Genomic DNA, 25,459 nt, shown 5'->3' on the forward strand with positions numbered 1-25,459 from the left:
CAACCAGCAGCAGAGGATTACATATCTGCAAGCTGGACTAAAAACATGAAAGCAAACATGAAACAGGGAAATCCAGACTTAGCTTGTCTTGAAGACTTTAGGAGCGGGTAGCAAAGGTAACAGAGACACACTGATACATTGATAGCCGGCGAGGGAATGACAGGAAAGCCAGGTTAAATAGGAAACACCCAGCCTCTGATGGACAGGTGGAAACCAGAAACCGCAACCCACCAAAGTCACCCAGTACCAGTTGTAACCACCAGAGGGAGCCCAAAAACAGAATCCACAACAGTACCCCCCCCTTGAGGAGGGGTCACCGAACCCTCACGAGAACCCCCAGGGCGATCAGGATGAGCTCTATGGAAGGCGCGGACCAAATCAGTCGCATGAACGTCAGAGGCGACCACCCAGGAATTATCCTCCTGACCATAACCCTTCCACCTAACCAAATACTGGAGTCTACGTCTGGAAACACGAGAATCCAAGATCTTCTCAACAACATACTCCAATTCTCCCTCCACCAGCACCGGAGCAGGAGGCTCAACCGAAGGAACAACGGGCACCTCATACCTCCGCAATAACGACCGATGGAACACATTATGAATAGCAAACGATGCTGGGAGATCCAAACGAAAAGACACAGGGTTAAGAATCTCCAAGATCTTATAAGGATCGATGAACCGAGGCTTGAACTTAGGAGAAGAGACCTTCATAGGGACAAAACGAGAAGACAACCACACCAAGTCCCCAACACAAAGTCGGGGACCCACGCGGCGACGGCGATTAGCAAACTGCTGAACCTTCTCCTGAGACAACTTCAAATTGTCCACCACCTGATTCCAAATCTGATGCAGCCTGTCCACCACCACGTCTACTCCAGGACAATCCGAAGGCTCCACCTGACCAGAGGAAAAACGAGGATGAAACCCTGAATTACAAAAGAAAGGAGAAACCAAAGTAGCAGAACTAGCCCGATTATTAAGAGCAAATTCGGCCAGTGGCAAAAAGGCAACCCAGTCATCTTGATCAGCAGAAACAAAACACCTTAAATAAGTCTCCAAGGTCTGATTAGTTCGCTCCGTCTGGCCATTCGTCTGAGGATGGAATGCAGACGAGAAAGACAAATTAATGCCCATCTTGGCACAAAACGTCCGCCAAAATCTAGACACAAACTGGGATCCCCTGTCAGAAACGATATTCTCCGGAATCCCATGCAAACGAACCACGTTCTGAAAAAACAAAGGGACCAACTCAGAGGAGGAAGGCAACTTAGGTAAGGGTACCAAATGAACCATCTTAGAAAAGCGATCACACACAACCCAGATAACGGACATTTTCTGTGAGACAGGAAGATCTGAAATAAAATCCATGGAAATGTGCGTCCAAGGCCTCTTCGGGATAGGCAAGGACAACAACAACCCACTGGCCTGAGAACAGCAAGGCTTAGCCCAAGCACACACTTCACAAGACTGCACAAAGGTACGCACATCCCTTGACAAAGAAGGCCACCAAAAAGACCTGGCCACCAATTCTCTAGTACCAAATATTCCAGGATGACCAGCCAACACAGAAGAATGGACCTCTGAGATGACTCTACTGGTCCAATCATCCGGAACAAACAGTCTTTCTGGTGGACAACGATCAGGTCTATCCGCCTGAAACTCCTGCAATGCACGTCGCAAGTCTGGGGAGACGGCGGACAATATTACCCCATCCCTAAGGATACCAGTAGGCCCAGAGTCTCCAGGAGAGTCAGGCACAAAACTCCTGGAAAGAGCATCTGCCTTCACATTCTTTGAACCTGGCAGGTATGAAACCACAAAATTGAAACGAGAAAAAAATAATGACCAACGAGCCTGTCTAGGATTCAGACGCCTGGCAGACTCAAGGTAAATCAGATTTTTGTGATCAGTCAAGACCACCACACGATGTCTAGCACCCTCAAGCCAATGACGCCACTCCTCAAATGCCCACTTCATGGCCAAAAGCTCCCGATTACCCACATCATAATTGCGCTCGGCGGGCGAGAATTTTCTAGAAAAGAATGCACATGGCTTCATCACCGAGCCATCGGAACTTCTCTGTGACAAAACCGCCCCCGCTCCAATCTCGGAAGCATCAACCTCAACCTGAAAAGGAAGTGAAACACCTGGTTGACATAACACAGAAGCAGAAGAAAACCGGCGCTTAAGTTCCCGAAAGGCCTCCACAGCCGTAGGAGACCAATTAGCAACATCAGCACCCTTTTTAGTCAAATCAGTCAAAGGTTTAACAACACTGGAAAAATTAGTAATGAACCGACGATAAAAATTAGCAAAACCCAAGAACTTCTGAAGACTCTTAACAGATGTAGGTTGTGTCCAGTCACAAATAGCCTGAACCTTGACGGGATCCATCTCAATAGTAGAAGGAGAAAAAATGTACCCCAAAAAAGAAATCTTCTGGACTCCGAAGAGACATTTTGAGCCCTTCACAAATAGAGAATTGGCCCTCAGAACTTGAAACACCTTCCTGACCTGTAGAACATGAGACTCCCAGTCATCAGAAAACACCAAAATATCATCCAAATACACAATCATAAACTTATCCAGATATTCACGGAAAATATTGTGCATAAAGGACTGAAAGACTGAAGGAGCATTAGAAAGTCCAAAAGGCATTACCAAATACTCAAAATGGCCCTCAGGCATATTAAATGCGGTTTTCCACTCATCACCCTGCTTTATCCGCACAAGATTATACGCACCACGAAGATCTATCTTAGTGAACCACCTAGCCCCCTTAATGCGAGCAAACAAATCAGTCAGTAATGGCAATGGATATTGATATTTGACTGTAATCTTATTCAGAAGGCGATAATCTATACAAGGCCTCAGGGAACCATCTTTTTTAGCCACGAAAAAAAAACCTGCTCCCAGAGGGGACGAAGATGGACGAATATGTCCCTTTTCCAAGGACTCCTTAATATAATTCCGCATAGCAGTATGCTCTGGCACTGACAGATTAAATAAACGACCCTTAGGGAACTTACTGCCAGGAATTAATTCTATAGCACAGTCACAATCCCTATGAGGAGGGAGTGAATTGAGCTTAGGCTCCTCAAAAACATCCCGATAGTCAGACAAAAACGCAGGGACCTCAGAAGGAGTAGATGAAGCGATTGAAATCAGAGATGCATCATCATGAACCCCCTGACATCCCCAGCTTAACACAGACATTGTTTTCCAATCCAGGACTGGATTATGAATTTGTAACCATGGCAGACCAAGCACTAGTACATGATGTAAATTGTACAGTACAAGGAAGCGAATCACCTCCTGATGAACGGGAGTCATGCGCATGGTCACTTGTGTCCAGTACTGCGGTTTATTCATAGCCAATGGCGTAGAATCAATCCCCTTTAAAGGAATAGGAACTTCCAGAGGCTCCAGACTAAAACCGCAGCGTTTGGCAAATGACCAATCCATAAGACTCAGGGCAGCGCCCGAATCCACATAGGCATCGACGGAAATGGATGACAGTGAACAAATCAGAGTTACAGACAAAATGAACTTAGACTGCAGAGTACTAATGGCAAAAGATTTATCAACCTTTTTTGTGCGTTTAGAGCATGCTGATATAACATGAGCTGAATCACCACAATAAAAACACAATCCATTTTTCCGCCTATAATTTTGCTGTTCACTTCTGGACTGAATTCTATCACATTGCATAGTCTCAGGTGCCTGTTCAGAAGACACCGCCAACTGGTGCACAGGTTTGCGCTCCCGTAAACGCCGATCAATCTGAATGGCCATAGTCATAGCCTCATTCAGACCTGTAGGCGCAGGGAACCCCACCATAATATCCTTAATGGCCTCAGAAAGACCATCTCTGAATTTTGCAGCCAGGGCGCACTCATTCCACTGAGTAAGCACCGACCATTTCCGAAATTTTTGACAATATACCTCCGCTTCATCATGCCCCTGAGAAAGGGCTAATAAAGCCTTTTCAGCCTGAATCTCCAGGTTAGGTTCCTCATAGAGCAATCCCAGTGCCAGAAAAAATGCATCCACACTGAGCAATGCAGGATCCCCTGGTGCCAATGCAAATGCCCAATTCTGAGGGTCGCCCCGCAGGAAAGATATCACAATCTTGACCTGCTGAGCAGGGTCTCCAGAGGAGCGAGATTTCAAAGAAAGAAACAATTTGCAATTGTTCCTGAAATTCAGGAAGGTAGATCTATCTCCAGAAAAAAACTCTGGAATAGGAATTCTAGGTTCAGACATAGGAGTGTGAACAACAAAATCCTGTATGTTTTGAACTTTAGAAGTGACATTATTCAGGCTGGAAGCCAAACTCTGGACATCCATGTTAAACAGCTAAGGTCAGAGCCATTCAAGGGTTAAGAGGAGGTAAGAAGCAGCTAGACAGCAATTAAGGGCTAGGCAGCAAAACTCTGAGGGAAAAAAAAAAAATTTCTCCTCAACACTTCTTTTTCTCCTGCTTCAGCCCAAACAATTAACACTTTGTGGGCCGGCTATACTGTCATGTTCCCAATGGCAGGGAATTTGAACAACCGAACACAGGCAAAAACAGGACGAGCTCTAGGGTGATGGAACCTGAGCTGACCGCGATCCTGAACCTCAACACTCAACTAACAGTAGCCGGGGAGCGTTCCTGGGGGGACTCTAGACGCCTCGCGCCAGCCGGAGATCTAGCTTCCCCTATCAGAAGAATCACAGACCTCGCTTGCCTCCAGAGAAATATTCCCACAGAAATAGCAGCCCCCCACATATAATGACGGTGAAATGAGAGGAAGGCACAAACATAGTTATGAAAACAGATTCAGCAAAAATGAGGCCCGCTAAAAGCTAGATAGCAGAGGATACAAAAGGTGAACTGCGCGGTCAGCTTAAAACCCTTCAAAATACCATCCTGAAATTACCTTAACTCATGGGCCAACTCATGGTACATGAGTGGTAATTTCAGCCCACTAGAGCAACCAGCAGCAGAGGATTACATATCTGCAAGCTGGACTAAAAACATGAAAGCAAACATGAAACAGGGAAATCCAGACTTAGCTTGTCTTGAAGACTTTAGGAGCGGGTAGCAAAGGTAACAGAGACACACTGATACATTGATAGCCGGCGAGGGAATGACAGGAAAGCCAGGTTAAATAGGAAACACCCAGCCTCTGATGGACAGGTGGAAACCAGAAACCGCAACCCACCAAAGTCACCCAGTACCAGTTGTAACCACCAGAGGGAGCCCAAAAACAGAATCCACAACAGTCATCACTAATAAATATATTAAGTAGAAGAGGGCCCAATACTGACTCCTGTGGTTCCATTAGTATCCACCCACTGATCAAGTTGTTAACCCAATTATTACACATATTTTCCCATAGTCCCTTTGTTCTCAATTTATGTACCAACCTTTTATATGGCATGGTATTGACTTTTCAATCCTGATATACAACATCTCCTACCTTTCCCTGGTCCAGTCACAATAACCTACATTGATGCTATTATTATTATGAGGTTATTATTATTAAGAAACTTTAGGATAGTGTCATAGAACACTCTCAAATATTTGGCCCTTTGAAGTTGAACTTACAGGCTCATAGATTTTAGGTTTATTTTTTTCGATAATGGCTAAGAAGCACTGACATACAATGAGGCCTCATCAGATAATTTAACTCTTAACTGGCATAGACTAAGAGCAGATAGCAATACTGCAGTTTTCAGCCCACAGGAGGCAAAGGTGATGGATGATGCGGGGAGTAAGTGCAGCCCCAGCCTCCTCTGACATCACGTTTGAGAATCTCTCAAATGAAACGTCGCCGGAATTACAGTAAAAAGCAGATTTAAGGATTAGCTAAATAGGAAAAAGTGTATAGTATTGTGTAAAAAGCAAATTGTAAAAGTTGTTAGGGTAAAAGAATAGATATATGCAAAATAAATTTTAGGTGTTGGACTACCCCTTTAAATAGGAAAGAAAGTGGGGTGATTATTAAGTCCAAATGTCCTGATAGGGCTAATGCACAACAGTTGTTCTAATGGGACAACTACTTCAACTAAGTTTCATAGGTTTACATATACTTTTATGTAAAACAACAGATAAAGCATCATGAAGTCACAGTGTGTTCTGTCAGTTGTTGTACATTTCTGAAGCAATAATATTGTGCATACTCTTTTTCACCATTTATATAGGTTTTTCAAGCTTCTTCTCAGCCAGTTGTGCCCCAGGTGCCAAAGAAGAAAAACTGTGTAGACAGTGTATTGGTCAAGGAAAGGACAAGAGGTGCAAGTTGTCGGAAAATGAGCCCTATTATGGATATGCTGGTGCCTGCAGGTGAGTCCAAACACAACCCCCTTACCTATAATAAATGCTTCATGGTCTTTTCTGTCTCCTCTAATGCGATATGTTCATTAAAAGACATACATTGCATTCCAATATCTGTGCCCTAAAATGTGTGAATATTATACATGACTTCATGGATTTATCTAATTAAATACAAAATTGCTGTAATTGTTTACTAGGGTGGCCGAAAAAGGGGCAGACAAGCATTTGTAAGGTTGAAATGCTTCATATTGTACATGTTATGGCAGTCTGGTGGAAGCCAATAGGCTGAGTCTAAGGGGTATACAGAAAGATTTCATTGATTCTACAAGCAATGATCTGTGTGCCAGTGCTCCGTGCTCCGATCCTCTCGCATGACAGGTATGGAGGAGACGGAGAAAGTATTGAGAGGAATCGCACTGCAATCAGGTGGCATCCGAGTGCAGCGCGATGTTTCACATGCACTATATCATATCCTTTTTTGCAGGATGTGGCCAGGCCTCTATGTTGGTTAGATTTTTCTGGGGCGTCTGTCACTGTGTGCTGCATATTATAGTGCTGGGCAGCCCGCCTGTTAATACAAGGGGCGTCATTAATAGGTTGCATACCAGACACTGTGCACCACACTTATCAGTGTGACTGGCGTCCTATGTGAGTTATATCAATGTGCATTTTTTCTACTAGGCAGCCAACCCCTGCAATGTTTGGAGGGTGGGGGTGGTTGTTTTTATCAAGTAGTTTGCACATGTGCCGCTCCTAGCCTTTATCAGTGGAGGCCTGCCGCATCCTGCTAAGTGTGCATTTGTCATCAAACAGGGTTTTGGGAAGGCCGTATCTCATTGTATGTATGTTTCACATGCACCCATAGATTTGTATGGGTGCGTGCGTGCGTTCCGATTCTCGCAGACATTCACATCATGCTGCGATTGTTTTCGCATGCTGAAATCTACTTTATATTAAAAAGTGACAAAATTTGATGCAATTCCACTTCAGTCCCATACTCACCCCGGTGAATTTTGGAGTATGTTCAACTTTGCCACAATATTTGCAACTTTTGTAGTCAAAAGCCAAATGAAGACAGGAAAAAAAATTTTTTTTTGCCTTGGCATGTGCCATTATGATGAATTTGGTACCAAAAATGACAACTAATACCACAAGACAAAATAGGAAAGTGACACAAATGAAGAATCATGGGCCATGATGTTCAAATTGGTTTCTCATGAAAATAATATATGATGTGTAGCAACGAATATATACTTCATATATGTATTATTCCTCCTGCAGATGTTTGAAAGATGACAAGGGAGACGTGGCTTTTGTGAAGCACATTATACCAGGTAACTGAATCCTTTTATGATGTCATATCATTATGTTTGCATATATTTAGCACCAAAAAGTACCTTTAAAAGGTCCCAGGCTCAGTAGACGTCAATCTGATGGAGCAGATCCTATGGCGAGGCGAAACATCTAGAAGCTTTGGTATAGGACAACGTTATTTTTGTTTTGTGATTGAAGATGTTTCAGGGCGCTTCTTCAGAGGATCCTTAACCCGATTCTGAAAAAGAGGGTTATATAGCCAAAAGACCCTGTATCTCTGATGTTGGATCATGTAATATTTTATTGGCTATGTGCAGCAAACAAAAAAACGTAATAAAAGACTAATAGACAATAAAACGTTTTAAAAAAACACAACGCGTTTCGCCCTTGTAGGCCTTCATCAGGTGTATACATCAATTCTGTTTTGTGTGATGTTTCATGTGTATAAAAATAAAAAAATATTCAAAAAATATTTGTATTTAAGTAATCTAACAACCTCCTCGTTGTCTTTCAGAGGAATACCATAAGGATTATGAGCTGCTGTGCATAGACAACACAAGGAAACCAATCAGCGAGTATGCCTCATGTTATTGGGGAAGAGTTCCCGCTCATGCTGTGGTGGCCATTCAAGATGAAGACAAGATTAAACTCATTACTAACTTTCTCGAACAGGCTCAGGTAACAGAATACTTGTACCGAGCATATCTTGTGCTTCATGTCTTCTTACTGCTGGAGTCTCAACTGTGGAGAAAGCAGATTCTAGGCTGAATCTATGCTATGGATAAGATCAATACCGCATCGTTCAGTGATTGTTGGTGGGGTCAAAACATGAAGAACCCTCTTGAAAGTTTACATGTCATTAAAATCTTGTAACATAAAAATCTTTCTTAGGACCATACCCCCATGAAAATGTTCCCCTCCCCTTTTTCTGGAATTTTGCTAAATTTTATCAATTGACATTATAACAATTCAGTGCACTGTTGCACCGTTCATTCAGGATTTTATATGGTCACTTATCCATTTTTTTTAACGTGTGAGCCTATATATTACACATCCATCATTGTCACAACAATCCAGCAGAAAACATATACGTTAAACATATAAGTTTAACATATATGGTTTTTTTTTATCTTAAAGGGAATCTGTCAGCAGGTTGATGCTATGTAATCTGACAGCAGGGACAGAGACCTTTATTCCATTGATTTATCACTTAGTTTTTTGGGTGCAACAGTTATGATAGAATCACAGATTTCTCTGTTGCAGAGCTTGGAGTGCTGTGCTGTGCTTTCTCTGTATACTGTATATTGACAGAAAGCAGTGATTGGGGCATAGTTGGACTAGGAGGCACGGGAAAACTAGTCTTCTAGTGATAATTTCCTGCTGATAAAACAAAGATTTTTATTGCAAAATGCAGCTTACTAAGGGACACATCGCTTGAATCAGGATATCTGCCCCTACATCATGGCTGCTCTCAGATTACATGGAGCGATTATCTTTTCACACTCCGATTGTGTCATTACTCATCTACACTGTCCCATTGAATAACATTGGTTCGAGTGCTGTTTATTCCGCGCACAGCACTCAGGCCAAAAACAAGGTCATGTGAATGATCCCTTAGAGTGAGCTCATCATTGAGAAACAGTAATATTTTGAAAACTACAGCAAGAAGCCAAGTAAGTGACATATAGCTGGAATCAAGGTCTGTGCCCCATGAAAGGCAGCAAAAATCTGGTCACAATTTTTTTAGTGTTTGTTAGCTACTATGCACATGGGCTATATGATGGACTAGGTTTGATTATTCATGTTTATATATTGTATATGTTGCACTGATGACGCAGAATGATAATTTTTGCATTGATGGTGTTTAATTATGTCTCAAATTGTTATACCTTTTATTATATGACTTGTACACTTGTTTTAGTGCTTGAGAAAAGTTCACACTATGAACGGAAACGTCGTCACATGGGCCATTAAACACCTATGATTTGCACTATTTTTGGACTGCTACTTCCTTTTTTGTCTATATTTTATAATTATATGTTTTTATTCTGAGTGTAACATATACTTTATCTTTCTCTACTTTTAGAGCAAACAAAACTGCAAACTGTTTAGTTCCTCTTACGGGAAAGATCTATTGTTCAAAGACTCCGCCAAGAGCCTCCGGGTCCTGCCAAGCCAAGTCGATGCCCCCTTATATTTGGGAGCGCGGCTCACCAATGCCTTTAAAGCACTGGAAAAAGGTATGAATTCTAGGTGATCAATGTTCACAGCTAGTCCAGAAACCGGAATATATACTGTAAATGACGATAGGTAAGCTCCCAGAACTGACAGATCTCCTTTACAAAGATAGGCAACATTAAAGGGGTATTCCCATCTCCAAGATGATATCCCAATATGTAGTAGGTGTAATAATAATAATAATATTAGCAAATACCTCTAATTAGAAATGTGGTATAGTTTTCCTGATTTGCTATGTCTTTTTCCTCAAGTGCAGACATTGCAGGACCTTAGGTATCCCAGTGTACGACCACTAGCAACTAGCTGTTGCTATATCAGTGGTTGTAACCCTGGATACCTAAGGTCCTGCAATGCCTGCTCATAAGGAAAAAGACATAGCAAATCAGAAAAACTATACTACATTTCTAATTAGAGGCATTTGCTAATATTATTATTATTACATCTACTACATATTGGGATAGGATCTTGGAGATGGGAATATCTCTCTAATCATTGTATGTACTCAGAGCCTAGAGGTCTTAACTTCTTAAACTGTATCTGAAGAGGTTTAATTAGGAGATTTATTTCCTATTTCTTGTTGGGCTTTGCTTTTTGGCTATTTCAAGTAGTTCACCTTTAAACTTCAATGTACACATTGTCTTTTGAGTTTCATAACTAGTTTTATAGCTAGTTGTGTCTCTTTCTATACATTACAGAGTTAGAAGAACCACCACAAGACAAGATCCGCTGGTGCACACAAAGCAAAGAGGAGAAGTCAAAATGTGACACATGGACCATTGCAAGTGAAGGAGCCATTGAATGTGTGGAGGCTTCCTCAGCAGAGGAATGTATTACAAAGATTGTGGTAAGTAAGCCACAATGGCTGATTATAATTTATCACTTCACTGTCATAATCAACAAGGATAATATTGTAAATAATATCTAACATATAAAGCTGAGTGTATGTGTGTGTGTGTATGTGTCACACGTCTGGACCCCGAGAGCGTCATAGGCTATGTTGTGAGGCAAAATTTGAACCCCTCGCGTTCCAATTCACCAAACAATTTTGCCCCTATCTACATAATGGGGGAAAAGTCAAAGGAAAAGTGTTGGGGGCAAATTGACAGCTGCCAGACGTGAACAAGGGGGACTTAAAGAGTGAGAGCGATGGCGCCAAAGAGTATATACTGTACAGTTGCTAAGGTGGGGCCCCGACATGGAATACTCACCACACACGGGGATATGAACACACACACAAAATGCGCCACACACTACCATGTGCTCGAACACATATACCACCCTCAGCGCACATTTCACCACACATACACCAACCTCGCCACATAAAAGTCAAAACACAAAAGTCGCCGCGCAAAATTCGCCACATGCAAAACTAGGCTCACGCAAAACTCGCCACACGTGCAAAATTCACCTCATGGAAAACTCGCCACATGCAAAACAACTTGCACACGTGGAAAAATTGCCACATGCACAAAAGTTGCAAAAGTTGCCTCACACAAAACTTGCACATACTCAAAACGCCCAACACATAAAACTCGCCACGCGCAAAACTCGCCACACACAAAACTTGCTGCACACAACTTGCTACACTAACCTGTCACATGCAACTCGGCACACAAAAAGTTGCTACAAGCATGTCGCCACAAAAAACTCATCTAACAAAAGTCGCTACATGCATGTCGCCACACGCAACTCAACACACACAACTTGACACATAAAACTCTGTTCATTTTGTGAATGTCATCATCCCCTGATGAATCGATATGAGGAAACGCGTCGGGAGACATCATGATATTAAAGAACCGGGCAACAAACAAGATAACGGAAATTGCTGGTGATGACCATGCTCTAACTAGAGGATTTCCCAGAAAGCCATCCTGTGGACCCAGATGAGTATACATGGTTTATACAAAGCATACTTAGCCCACTATTTGAACCTATGCTATAGTTATATTGGCATCGATGTATTCGGAATATATAGTGGTGCAAGGTTGCGGTATTGAGATGTTATCTATGGGACATCTCATAAAGAGTTGTATAAGATGAGCAGGTCTATCGTATACCACTAAATTATTTTTGAAATTGCTATATGTGGGACCGCACAACAGTGATCCAGGTTTGATATGCGATCAGTCCCACATGATACCGAGTTGATTGACCATATAGATGTGTTTTTTGGTAAGAAATGTATACCTAAACGGTTTAACACATCTGGACTACTATGGCATATCAAGTGCATACTTAATACGGCACAAGTATCGTGATATAGTTAATTAGCTGTGAGGAGGAAAATGAAAGATGTGAGGGGGAAAATGAGAGGCATGATGGGAAAATGAGAGAAGTGAGGTGCTAAATGAGAGACATGATGGGAAAATAAGAGAAGTGAGGTGCTATAACTAACCACAGATATTTACTATGCCCTGGCAGTGCCGGGCTCTTCAGCTAGTATAAAATAAACTACAGAAAACTGTACTTTTATAACTAGTTTACAATTGACACTGTCTGTCATTTTTCGGTCAAAATTTATATGCTGCATAGGAGCTCAAAGCATTATCTCAACTTTTTTTGCTTTCTTCCTTCCCTTTGCTAGGGATCACTTATATGAACGTAATGCATGTAGTTACACACTCACCAGTAGCCGTCTTCATCCATTTTTAGCCCCGCTCCGCTATCATGTGACTGTAGTTGTGACCTGCCAAATCACACAGCAGTTTCTATAGGAACTGAAGGTCTGTTTTTTAAATCTTTTTAATGCAAATCTATGGAAATTCAGAATGAAGCTCTGTAGTCTGTAATATGTTCTGAGTTCCATAGACTTGTATTGAGAGAAGTGACCTCTGGAACACACAGTGATCGGGGGGATTTGGAAAGCCATTACATGGTGCTGGAGCATCTGGAGAGGGGTGGAAAACAGATGGCGACATCGACTTGTGCGAAATCAACTACATGCATTACATTTTCCTCGGACGCACATTCAGCTGAAGTGTATTGCTGCACATAGATTAATCGAGTCCGTGAGCAGCAATACACGCTGCCAGCCATTCAGAGGCCTGCAACTGATGTCGACGTACACGTGACCGGGGCACATGGCAGTGACGTCATGCCCTCCTGTCGTTTGCATGCTTAAGTCAGCTGACGACTTCATTAGAGGACGTCGCGTGGCAGGGAAGCGGACAGGAGGTATTTTTGTTTAAAATCAGTGAGTACATAGTGGCCATATTACTACACGGGTGACAATATGCTGTGCATTATACTAGATGGATTACTATGGGCTGTGCATTATACTACATGATGACTATGGGCTGTGCATTATACTAGATGGATGACTATGGGCTGTGCATTATACTAGATGGATGACTATGGGCTGTGCATTATACTACATGATGACTATGGGCTGTGCATTATACTAGATGGATTACTATGGGCTGTGCATTATACTACATGATGACTATGGGCTGTGCATTATACTAGATGGATGACTATGGGCTGTGCATTATACTAGATGGATGACTATGGGCTGTGCATTATACTACATGTATGACTATAGGCTGTGCATTATACTAGATGGATGACTATGGGCTGTGCATTACACTACATGGATGTCTATGGGCTGTGCATTATACTACATGTATGACTATAGGCTGTGCATTATACTAGATGGATGACTATGGGCTGTGCATTATACTAGATGAATGACTGTGGGCTGTGCATTATAATACTGTACATTTATGACTATAGGCTGTGCATTATATTACATGGATGACTATGGGCTGTGCATTATACTACATTTATGACTATAAGCTGTGCATTATATTACATGGATGACTATGGGCTGTGCATTATACTACATTTATGATTATAAGCTGTGCATTATATTACATGGATGACTATGGGCTGTGCATTATACTACATTTATGACTATAAGCTGTGCATTATATTACATGGATGACTATAGGCTGTGCATTATACTACATGTATGACTATGGGCTGTACATTATACTTGCTGCATGACTATGGGCTGTGCATTATACTTCAAATATGACTATAGGCTGTGCATTATATTACATGTATGACCATGGGCTGTGCATTATACTACATGGATGACTATGGGCTGTGCATTTTACTACATGGATGACTATGGGCTGTGCATTATACTACATGGATGACTATGGGCTGTGCATTATACTACATGGATGACTAAGGGCTGTGCATTATACTAGATGAATGACTGTGGGCTGTGCATTATACTACTGTACATTTATGACTATAGGCTGTGCATTATATTACGTGGATGACTATGGGCTGTGCATTATACTACATGTATGACTATGGGCTGTACATTATACTTACTGCATGACTATGGGCTGTGCATTATACCACATATATGACAATTGGCTGTGCATTATACTACATGTATGACTATGGGCTGTGCATTATACTACATGTATGACTATGGGCTGTGCATTGTACTTCCTGCATGACTATGGGCTGTGCATTATACTACATGTATGACTATGGGCTGTGCATTATACTACATGGATGACTATGGGCTGTGCATTATACTACATGTATGACTATGGGCTGTGCATTATACTACATGGATGACTATGGGCTGTTTTTATACTACATGGTTGACTTTGGGCTGTTTTTATACTACATGGATGACTATGGACTGTGCATTATACTACATGGATGACTATGGACTGTGCATTATACTACATGTATGACTATGAGCTATGCATTATATATGGAGGTGCATTATACTATATGGAGGAATATGGGCTGTGCAATATACTATATGAAGGACTGTGGGCTGTGCATTATATATGGAGGTGCATTATACTACTGTATATGGAGGATTATAGGCTGTGGAATATACTACATGGACTTTAGCCTATGCTTTTTATATGGAAGTGAATTATAGTTTATGAAGATCTATGGGCTGTGCATTTTATTATTTGAAGGATATGGGCAGTGTATTATACTAATATGGATGTCTACGGGCTTTGCATTATGTATGGAGGTGCATTATACTATATGGAGAAATATGGGAGGTGCATTATAGTATATGGAGGACTGTGGGCTGTGCATTATAAATGGAGGACTATGGGCTGTGCATTATTCTATATGGAGGACTATGGGCTGTGTATTATACTATATGGAGGAATATGTGCTGTGCATTATACTATATGGAGGACTATGGGCTGTGTATTATACTATATGGAGGAATATGTGCTGTGCATTATACTATATGGAGGACTATGGGCTGTGTATTATACTATATGGAGGAATATGTGCTGTGCATTATAAATGGAGGACTATGGGATGCATTATACTACAGTATATGTATGATATTGTAGAATTTACAATAGATATCACACATGTAATGTAAGAAGTAAGTGAAATCTTTGGCATTGTATTATACTTATATTTCTCTGCCGTATCTGTGCATCATGAATCATGGTATGTCTTAAAGGGGCCCACTGAGACTCTTTCGCTCGGAACCCACGAAAACCTGGAACCGGCGCTAAACCAAGGCATTGTGATTTGGACTTTGCTGCAGGGTCCTTTGGGTTGTGTCTCCAAAGTTGCTATTGACCAATTTAACCTAATAAGCCAGGCTGGTAGCAGAGAGATGGGAGCAAGGTCAAAGGCTTATTAAAAGCTGACGTTTCGCTTAGTCGCAGACTATAGTTAAACAGTTTGTCATCTGTTTCTACAGTATATAGGAATGACCATAATCTAACCTCCTAACTCCCAGTAACAGATATATTCATTATGTAGCGGGTCAGAATGTGTGGAGCAGGCTCAGTAGCTGAGTCTGCTTGACTTAGGGCAGATGTCAGCTGTGTTACACAGACAGTACTTGCCTCTAATAGTAACAGTATGCTGACATTATTTCCTTACTGTTATCAATTTTTGACAGCGCCATTTAAGCCTAGTGATTCTACCCAGGCATCAATTGCCACCTACCCAAACCTTTGTAAATTAACAAACAAATACGGTAATCATATTTGATGCTGCTGCATTTGAAAAAAAAAAACCTGAGCAGTAAACATTAGAATAAAAATTTTTTTTTTTGAAAATCTAAAGTTGATACTTTTTGGTCAATGCACCGTCCATAATATGCATTAAAAAATAATCAAATGTTATCTATACCCTAAAATGTTACCATTAATAAATGCAGCTCGAAGAGTAAAAAAGCAAGTCCTCTTATAACTTATCAGCAGAAAAAAAAACAAAAAACTTGTGTCTCAGAAAATGCAGACACAAAACATTTTCTTTCAAAGCTCACAATTTTTGGAACTTTCACTGTAATTCTGACCTGGAGAATCCGATTGAGAGGTTATTGTTATAGCACAATGAATTTTGCAAAAATAAGACCCCCAAAACAATGGCAGGATTGTACTTTCCCACCATTTCACCTCACTTGGAATTTATTTCCCATTTTCACATACATTGAATGATAAAGTGATTGGTGTCTATCAAATCTACAACTTGTACTGTCAAAAACAAGACAACAAAAGAAGAAAAAAGTTATGGTTCTTGGAAAAAGAGAGGAAAAATGTAAGCGTAAAAAAGAAAAATTGCCCCATCCTTAACCCCTTCATGACCTTGGGATTTTCCATTTTTCCGTGTTCGTTTTTCGCTCCCCTCCTTCCCAGAGCCATAACTTTTTTATTTTTCCGTCAATTTGGCCATGTGAGGGCTTATTTTTTGCGGGACAAGTTGTACTTTTGAACGACATCATTGGTTTTAGCATGTCGTGTACTAGAAAATGGGAAAAAAATTCCAAGTGCGGTGAAATTGCAAAAAAAAGTGCAGTCCCGCACTTGTTTTTTGCTTGGCTTTTTTGCTAGGTTCACTAAATGCTAAAACGGACCTGCTATAATGATTCTGCAGGTCATTACGAGTTCATAGACACCTAACATGACTAGGTTATTTTTTATCTAAGTGGTGAAAAAAAATTCCATACTTTGCTAAAAAAAAAATATTGCGCCATTTTCCGATACTCGTAGCGTCTCCATTTTTCATGATCTGCGGTCAGGTGAGGGCTTATTGTTTGCGTGCCAAGCTGCCGTTTTTAATTATATCATTTTGGTGCAGATACGTTCTTTTGATCGCCCGTTATTGCATTTTAATGCAATGTCATGGCGACCAAAAAAACGCAATTCTGGCATTTCGAATTCTTTTCTCGTTACGCCGTTTAGCAATCAGGTTATTGCTTTTTTTATTGATAGATCGGGCAATTCTGAACACGGCGATACCAAATATGTGTAGGTTTGATTCTTTTTTTATTGATTTATTTTGAACGGGGCGAAAGGGGGGTGATTTAAACTTTTATATTTTTTTTATTTTTTTCACATTTTTTTTACTTTTTTTTTTTACTTTTGCCATGCTTCAATAGCCTCCATGGGAGGCTAGAAGCTGGCACAACACGATCGGCTCTGCTACATATCAGCGATCATAAGATCGCTGCTATGCAGCAGAAATGCAGGTGTGCTGTGAGCGCCGACCACAGGGTGGCGCTCACAGCTGCCGGGGATCAGTAACCATAGAGGTCTCAAGGACCTCTATGGTTACTATTCTGAAGCATCGCCGACCTCCGATCATGTGATGGGGGTCGGCGATGCGCTCAAGCGCTGGTTAAATGCCGCTGTCTGCGTTTGACAGCGGCATTTAACTAGTTAATAGCGGCAGGTGAATCGCGATTTCACCCGCCGCTATTGCGGGCTTTGATGCGGGCTCACCACGGAGCCCTGCATCAAAGCAGGGGATCTGACCTCGGACGTACTATCCCGTCCGAGGTCAGTAAGGGGTTAAAGGGAATCTGTCAGCAGGATTTCACATCCCAAACTATTTATATAGATGACAAGTCCAGCAATACCTTTACATGGCCAGTCTGTTCCTCCATTAATGGGAAATCAGTATTTGACTAGATATGCAAATAGCTGTTGTAGATCTGAATCCTTTGTCACTCCAGCTCTATTCCTTGTCCACTTTCTCCTGCTTGATTGAAGACTCCTTTGCCTGGAGTCACATAGCATAAAGGTTCTTAGTCAAGCAGGAGGCAGGAAATAGAGCTGGAGTGACGGAAGTTTTTGATCTACAGCCTCATTTGCATATCAATTCATTATATAGAGATTGGGGGGGGTGATATCTGCTGACGGATACCCTTTATGTGGTTAAGTGCAGACAGAATATACACTTTATATGACTTAAATTGATGTTACTATGTGTTTTTAATTTTGAAGAGCACTTACATGTAAAAGTTGACATCGTTATTTTTAAAACTGGACACAGAAAGTTTTTTTTTTTTTTTTTTCAGAAAGGTGATGCTGATGCAGCTTCTTTTGATGGAGGATACCTGTATACAGCAGGGGAATGCGGACTTGTTCCAGCCATGGGAGAGATATATGACGGTAAACATTAGAGAAAAACAAAATTGTCTTTAATGAAAAATAGAATTCTACACATCGATCTGTTCTGAAAATCTCATCCACAAAACTGATACAAAAGTGCAAACAGACTTAGCTTATGCTGAGTGATAATAGCTGTGTAGACACAGGGGAGAAGCGGGAATAGATAGAAGCAAGAACTGGACACTTATGACCTGGGGTCAGGTCCTCTTTAAATATCCGCACAACATATAATGGAACAAGACCGAGCCTGCAGGTTACATACCTGTAACCTGTGCAACCATTCAAGGGCCCAATAGTTAAGGGGGTCCACCACCACCTTCAGATCTGGTGGAATTGTGCTTTATGAGGAGCTATTGGACTGTAAAGGGACCATATAGTGTTCTTGCACAGAGGCCTCTCCTGTCTGTGACTGCCAGTGTGGGCCAGTGCCACCTCCAAAGCAGGTGGGATTGTGCATTATGAGGACTGCAGATGGCCCATATAGTGTCCTGGCACAGGGGCCTCTTTTGTCTCCGTCTGCCCGTGACTAACCCCTTTGTTAATTAGTAAAGGACTCTCCTCTCCAGATCAATTTCATTATCAGCAAGCAAAGGGGAGGCTGGTTGACCCAAGGGTTATTTAAAAGGCACCATAGTAGGGGGCACCTTCCGATCCTTTTTTTTATTGGGACTTCTTGTAATTTTGCTAAGATAAAGGGAAATATACAAAAACTTGTGAAAAAGTAAAAACTGCAAGAATTCTGCCATGTTTGCTAGTATTTTTCTTACTCAAAAGCTTTGATACCACATCTAAATACCAGTCAATGCTTAATCCGCCAGTAGACCTCAGGAAGCACACTTATTTCTATAAAAGTAGGATTTCCATAAATGGTTCTGGCAGTGAATGTAGCTGTTTCCCCGCACTGAGAAGACACAGGTGCCAAGGACCTACTCTATGTGATGGGGTATGTTCATGTTGCAGTCAAAAAGATGTTTTCACTGTAATTTTGTGCAAGTTGTGAGGAAAATGCTATTTTTGACCATTATGGGTGGATTCACCCATCATCCATTCTGTATATCATAGAATGATAGAGTTGGGAGGGACCTCCAGGGTCATCGTGTCCAACCCCCTGCTCAATGCAGGATTCACTAAACCATCTCAGACAGATGTCTGTCCAGCCTCTGTTTGAAGACTTCCATTGAAGGAGAACTCACCACTTCTCGTGGCAGCCTGTTACAATCATTGATCACTGCCTACATTTTTTTCTAATATCTAACCTGTATCTTCTCCCTTTCATTTACATTCCATTGCTTCCAGTCTTTCCTTGTGCAAATGAGAATAATGATGATCCCTCTACGCTTTGACATCCCGTCAGATATTTGTAGACAGCTATTAAGTCTCTTCTTAGGCTTCCTTTTTGCAAGCTAAACATTCCCAGATCCTTTAACCGCTCCACGTAGGACATACTTTGCAGTCCACTCACCATCCTGGTAGCTCTTCTCTGAACTTCTCCAGTTTTTCAATGTCTTTTTTAAAATGGGTCATCACAGTATTCCAGATGAGGTCTGACCAAGGAGGAGTAGATGGGGATAATTACTTCACGTGATCTAGACTCTATGCTTCTATTAATACATCCTAGAACTGTGTATTATTATTATTTAGTACTTCATTGCTAAGTATTGTTTTTTTCTGTTGTATTTCCTTGCAGCTACTGAATGCAGAAAAACAGTATCAACAACACCAGGTATAGAAAATAATAAATATCTATCCATCTATATCTCTATCATCTATTTATCTATCTAACATTTTTACTTCCTTCCAACATGACATTGTGCTGGTTTTTCAGAAATTATTTATACCAAGTTTTATACTCGCTATACGGACGATTTCTTATTTCTGCCAGTATCTACCACTAGAGCGACCTCGCCATATGAAGTGTATGTAATAAGCTCCACAGCTCCCTCTTGTGGTGGCTGGAGATCATTAGAATTTTATATCTTACCCCTTTGGGGGGAATTTATCAAGCGATTTGCCTTACTTCATTAGTGTAGAGAAGTTGTAAAGGATGATGTTTGAGCTAATAATTAAGACAGTATTTGGAGTTAAATTTAATAAAATACCAAAATAGTGGTAAAAGAAGGACATTCCCTCACTTTAGCATCTGGGTGATTCTTTGCTAAGTTCTGCTCTTATGTTACGTGACAGAACGACATTCTTTAGTATTGCTGTTTTCTATATAATAAATTTCAAGTAATGAAAATAATTGACCTTTCCTCTCTCCAAAGGCTCTTATTACGCTGTTGCTGTCATAAAGAAAAGCGACACAGGCATCTCATGGAATAATCTGGAAGGCAAGACATCATGTCACACGGCTGTTGGACGCAGCGCTGGATGGAATATCCCTGTTGGCCTTATACACAAGAAAACTGGCATTTGTGACATGTGTAAGTGTATTGTAAACATTTTGAAAGGTTATACCCGCCATCGTAAATGGTTCACATTACTCAGTGCTTGGAAAATCAGGCAACTTTGCAAATAACTTTAAAAATCCTCTACATTCTTAAGAAATGTGGAATTTTTAATTTTATAGTTTACTAGCTGAAGAGCCCGGCGTTGCCTGGGCATACTAAATATCTGTGGTTAGTTTAGCACCTCACTTCTCTCATTTTCCCATCATGCCTCTCATTTTCCCCCTCACATCTCTCATTATCCCCCCTCACTCCTCTTATTTTCCCCCTCACTCCTCTCATTCCCCCCTGACTCCTCTCATTCCCCCCTAACACTTTTCATTTCGACCTCACATATGTCATTTTCCGATCACTCCACTATTTTCCCTCACTCCTCTCATTTTGCACTCACACCTTTTCATTTTCACCTCACACCCCTCATTTTCACCTCACACCTCTCATTTTCCCCTCAGTATATACGTTTGTCATCTCTCTTATAAATAGTATGCACCTGAATGTCATCTCCTGTATATAGTATATACCTGTATGTCATCTCCTCCTATATATAGTATATATCTGTGTGTCATCTGCTCCTGTATATAGTATATACCTGTGTGTCATCTGCTCCTGTAAATAGTATATACCTGTGTGTCATCTCCTCCCCTATATAGTATATATCTGTATTTCATCTCCTCCTGTATTAGCCCTCGTTCACACGTTATTTGGTCAGTATTTTTACCTCAGTATTTATAAGCTAAATTGGCAGCCTGATAAATCCCCAGCCAACAGGAAGCCCTCCCCCCTGGCAGTATATATTAGCTCACACATACACATAATAGACAGGTCATGTGACTGACAGCTGCCATATTTCCTATATGGTACATTTGTTGCTATTGTAGTTTGTCTGCTTATTAATCAGATTTTTATTTTTGAAGGATAATACCAGACTTGTGTGTGTTTTAGGGCGAGTTTCATGTGTCAAGTTGTGTGTGTTGAGTTGCGTGTGGCGACATGCGTGCAGCGATTTTTTGTGTGTCGAGTTGCATGTGACAGGTTAGTGTAGCAAGTTGTGTGCAGCAAGTTTTGCGCATGGCGAGTTTTGCGCGTGGCGAGTTTTATGTGTGGTGCGTTTTGAGTATGTGCAAGTTTTGTGTGAGGCAACGTTTGCATGTGTTGCAACTTTTGTGCATGTGGCAATTCTTCCGCGTGTGCAAGTTTTGCGTGTGGCGAGTTTTCCATGAGGTGAGTTTTGCACGAGTGACGAGTTTTGCGTGAGCCGTGTTTTGCATGTGGCGAGTTTTGCATGTGGCGAATTTTGTGCGTGGCGAGTTTTGAGTGGTGACTTTTGTGTTTTGACTTTTATGTGGCGAGGTTAGAGTATGTGTGGTGAAATGTGTGCTGAGGGTGGTATATGGGTTCAAGCACGTGGTAGTGTGTGGCGCATTTTGTGTGTGTGTGTTCATATCCCCGTGTGTGGTGAGTATCCCATGTTGGGGCCCCTCCTTAGCAACTGTACAGTATATACTCTTTGGCGCCATCGCTCTCATTCTTTTTAAGTCCCCCTTGTTCACATCTGGCAGCTGTGAATTTGCCTCCAACACTTTTCCTTTCCCTTTTTCCCTATTATGTAGATAGGGGCAAAATTGTTTGGTGAATTGGAACGCTCAGGGTTAAAATTTCGCCTCACAACATAGCCTATGACGCTCTCGGGGTCCAGACGTGTGACTGTGCAAAATTTTGTGGCTGTAGCTGCGACGGTGCAGATGCCAATCCCGGACATACACGCATACATACATACACACATACATACAGTCAGCTTTATATATTAGATTGCTCTCCTAAGCAAGGAGAGCAGCACTCACAAGCTCTTTCCGATAGAGCTTGTAAAGGCTGTTCTCAAGCTGGCCAGATGGCTGGAACACACTGTTAGTTACCGATCATGGTCAGCTTTACTGCCAATGTGCTCCTCTAGTGCTGCAGAGGCAAAGCTGCTTCATGTAGCAACATCGGGCCAGCGGGAACAAAGATGCCACCGGTGTCAGAAACTATGCCGCTGGTGTCAAAAAATTATGTTTCCGATGTCCTAAAAATTGATACCATTTTCAAACACAGGACCCCACAACCTATTCAAAACTACGGTCAGGTAGTTTATTAGCCCTTCAGGAATTAATGCAAAGTAGCATGACAGATAAGGAAAATGTTATTTTTACCATCTAAATATTGCTGACTTCTAAACAGGTCACTACTGCCAGCAGACTCTAAGGCTATGTGCACACGTAGGAAAAGAGGTGCAGAATTTTCTGCACAAAATCCGTATCTCCTGGCAGAATCCGCAGCCGCGGATTTGCCGCGGTTTTTATGCGGATTTTGTGCGGTATTTATGTGGAATTGATGCGGATTTTGTGCGAATTTTGCCACTCCGGATTTTTTACATGGAGGAGTGCAGAAACGCTGTAGATCCGCACAAAAGAAGTGACATGCACTTCTTTGTAATCTGCAGCAATTCCGCACTGATTTTTCCGCTCCATCTGCACAGCCTTTTTTTTTTCCCATTGACTAACATTGTACTGTACATCAAAGTGCGGATCTGCGTTTCTGCGCGAAAAAATCTGCTGCGGATCCGCAGTAAATCCGCATCGTGTGCACATAGCCTAATGCCATTATTTGGCTGTGAATTGCCATGGCAACCATCAGGACCACACGATGAAGATCTCAGGGTGCCAATGCGGTGAAAGAGGAAGCCCCCACACTCTTAACCACCTAGATGCAATACTCACTGCTGACAGCAGCATCTAAGGGGTTAAACGGCCATGGTCGGTGCCAACACTGATCGTGACCGATGCAGCAGGGTGTTCTCTATAGTATGTGGTGTGGGGATGCTATTCACTTATATCTCAGGTCAGTTTTAAGTCATATTGGTAGGTCATTAGGGGGATATACAGTGTATATACAGACATTCATACTCACTTCTGCATTGATCACACATCAAGACACTGTGACGCTCTCGCATACATATATACCAACATATACACATTGTGACGCTCATGTAATAGTATGCAGGTACTGAGTATATCACCACGGAACAGACAGACCAACAGTTGAGGGGTTTAATAACAGGAATATAACTAGCAATAAAACAGTGCAAAAATATGGGAGTCAAACAGTGTAACAGAATTAAGTAGGATTTCTTGAGAAAAAGAACACATCAGTCTGATGAGGACTTGCTTGAAGGGTCGTCTTCTCCAATGTAGGCACCGAGAAACAGTGGCACTTGTCCCTCTGTTGTCCATGGGCTGAGTAGTCTCTAGGAGCCCGCTGCCTGGGGTTTCGGGAGTTAATGTGATATGCACAGGCTCTGAGTCTTTAGCTTTTACAGCACAGCCTATCCCGGGAAAACGATGGTCAGTCTATTATTAAGTCTCTCACCAGGAATCAAGGGCTCTGCACTGATACCGTGGGTACCAGGGGTCACAGTCTCTGTACTGATACCATGGGTACCAGCTGGTCACAGTTTCTGCATGGGCCAATGTCTCTGCACAGGTCTCAAAGCGCCCCTCTCCAGTCACAGCAGAGTCCGCTTTCATGTACTCACAAGATGCAGTCTTTCTGGGCAATCTCCCTGTAATTGTCCTCTGACCGGGAGCTCTCTCTCTCTCCCGGTGCGCAGCTGCGCCCTGCTCTGACCGCTGCTCACGCTGCTCTGTTCCTTGCGCGCATGCCTTGCCCGCTCTCTGCCTGGCTTCCTTCCTGTCCCAGTCTCTAAGTCTGCCCCCTGGGGAACCAGTAGCCCAGCTCAATGGTTCCAGGCACAGAGCCGAGAAGGTAACCGCCCCGGACTCTTCTTGTGCTTAACCTCCTTACACTCACACATATCTGCCTAAGTTTGCCTGAAGGTCGCCAATAAAAAAGAGAGCACATCTAGTGTGTTTATATACAGTAGGAGTAAGAAGGTGTTTTTCTGCTCATATTTAGGGTTGAGCGAAACAGATCGGCCAATTTCAAAAGTCGCCGACTTTTGGGAAAGTCGGGTTTCGTGAAACCCGACCCGATCTCACTGTGGGATCGGGTCGACCGTCGGCGATCTTCGCTCCAAAGTCGGGTTTCGTTTTATATATATATATATATATATATATATATATATATATATATATATATATATGTATATATATATGTCATTGAGATATATATATTTATACACACTACTAACATTAGTAGTGTGGAATATGCAAAAAAAAGGGGGATATGACATGGTTTACTGTATGTAAACCATGTCTCATATCCTGTCGGGTTTAGCAGGAGAAATGAAAAGCTGGCAATTGAATTACCGGCTTTTCACATATATCGCGCTGAAGTAAATATAAAAATATATAGATTTTCCATTACCTTGCATTGGGTTTCGAGTTTCGGCCAATCCCCGACCCCGACTTTTCAAGAAGATCGGCTGATTTCACTCGACTCGACTTTTGAGAAAGTCGGGTTTCGTGAAACCCGACTCGACCTCAAAAAAGGAAAAGTCGCTCAACCCTACTCATATTCATACCTCGTTATTTTAAGGAGGACCATGTAAGTGGACCAAGTATGGAGCAGTAACATGTAGGCACCATCAGCACAAGTGAGGTAATATTAAAGCAAACAACATCAAGGCCTAAAAGTGACCTTCCAACCTCTTTGGAGAAATCTGGATCAGTCTACAAAGGTGGCTGCGACCTTGGCATGATCGTATGACTGCGCAAC

General features: G+C 41.8%; 1 protein-coding gene across 1 annotated transcript in view; it reads left to right on the forward strand.

Moving 5' to 3' along the window:
- The window catches only part of LOC143808507 (serotransferrin-A-like), a 49,725-nt gene that overhangs the window by 14,846 nt on the left and 9,420 nt on the right, over positions 1-25,459 (forward strand). The window contains exons 5-12 of the mRNA XM_077291250.1: positions 6,195-6,336; positions 7,609-7,661; positions 8,156-8,319; positions 9,728-9,881; positions 10,575-10,723; positions 18,206-18,299; positions 19,987-20,022; positions 20,564-20,722. Of these exons, the coding sequence (XP_077147365.1) occupies positions 6,195-6,336; positions 7,609-7,661; positions 8,156-8,319; positions 9,728-9,881; positions 10,575-10,723; positions 18,206-18,299; positions 19,987-20,022; positions 20,564-20,722 (951 nt within the window). The remainder of the gene's footprint in view (positions 1-6,194; positions 6,337-7,608; positions 7,662-8,155; positions 8,320-9,727; positions 9,882-10,574; positions 10,724-18,205; positions 18,300-19,986; positions 20,023-20,563; positions 20,723-25,459) is intronic.

The sequence above is a fragment of the Ranitomeya variabilis genome, chromosome 2 (genome assembly GCF_051348905.1).
Source record: "Ranitomeya variabilis isolate aRanVar5 chromosome 2, aRanVar5.hap1, whole genome shotgun sequence".
NCBI classification, from domain to species: Eukaryota; Metazoa; Chordata; class Amphibia; order Anura; family Dendrobatidae; genus Ranitomeya; species Ranitomeya variabilis.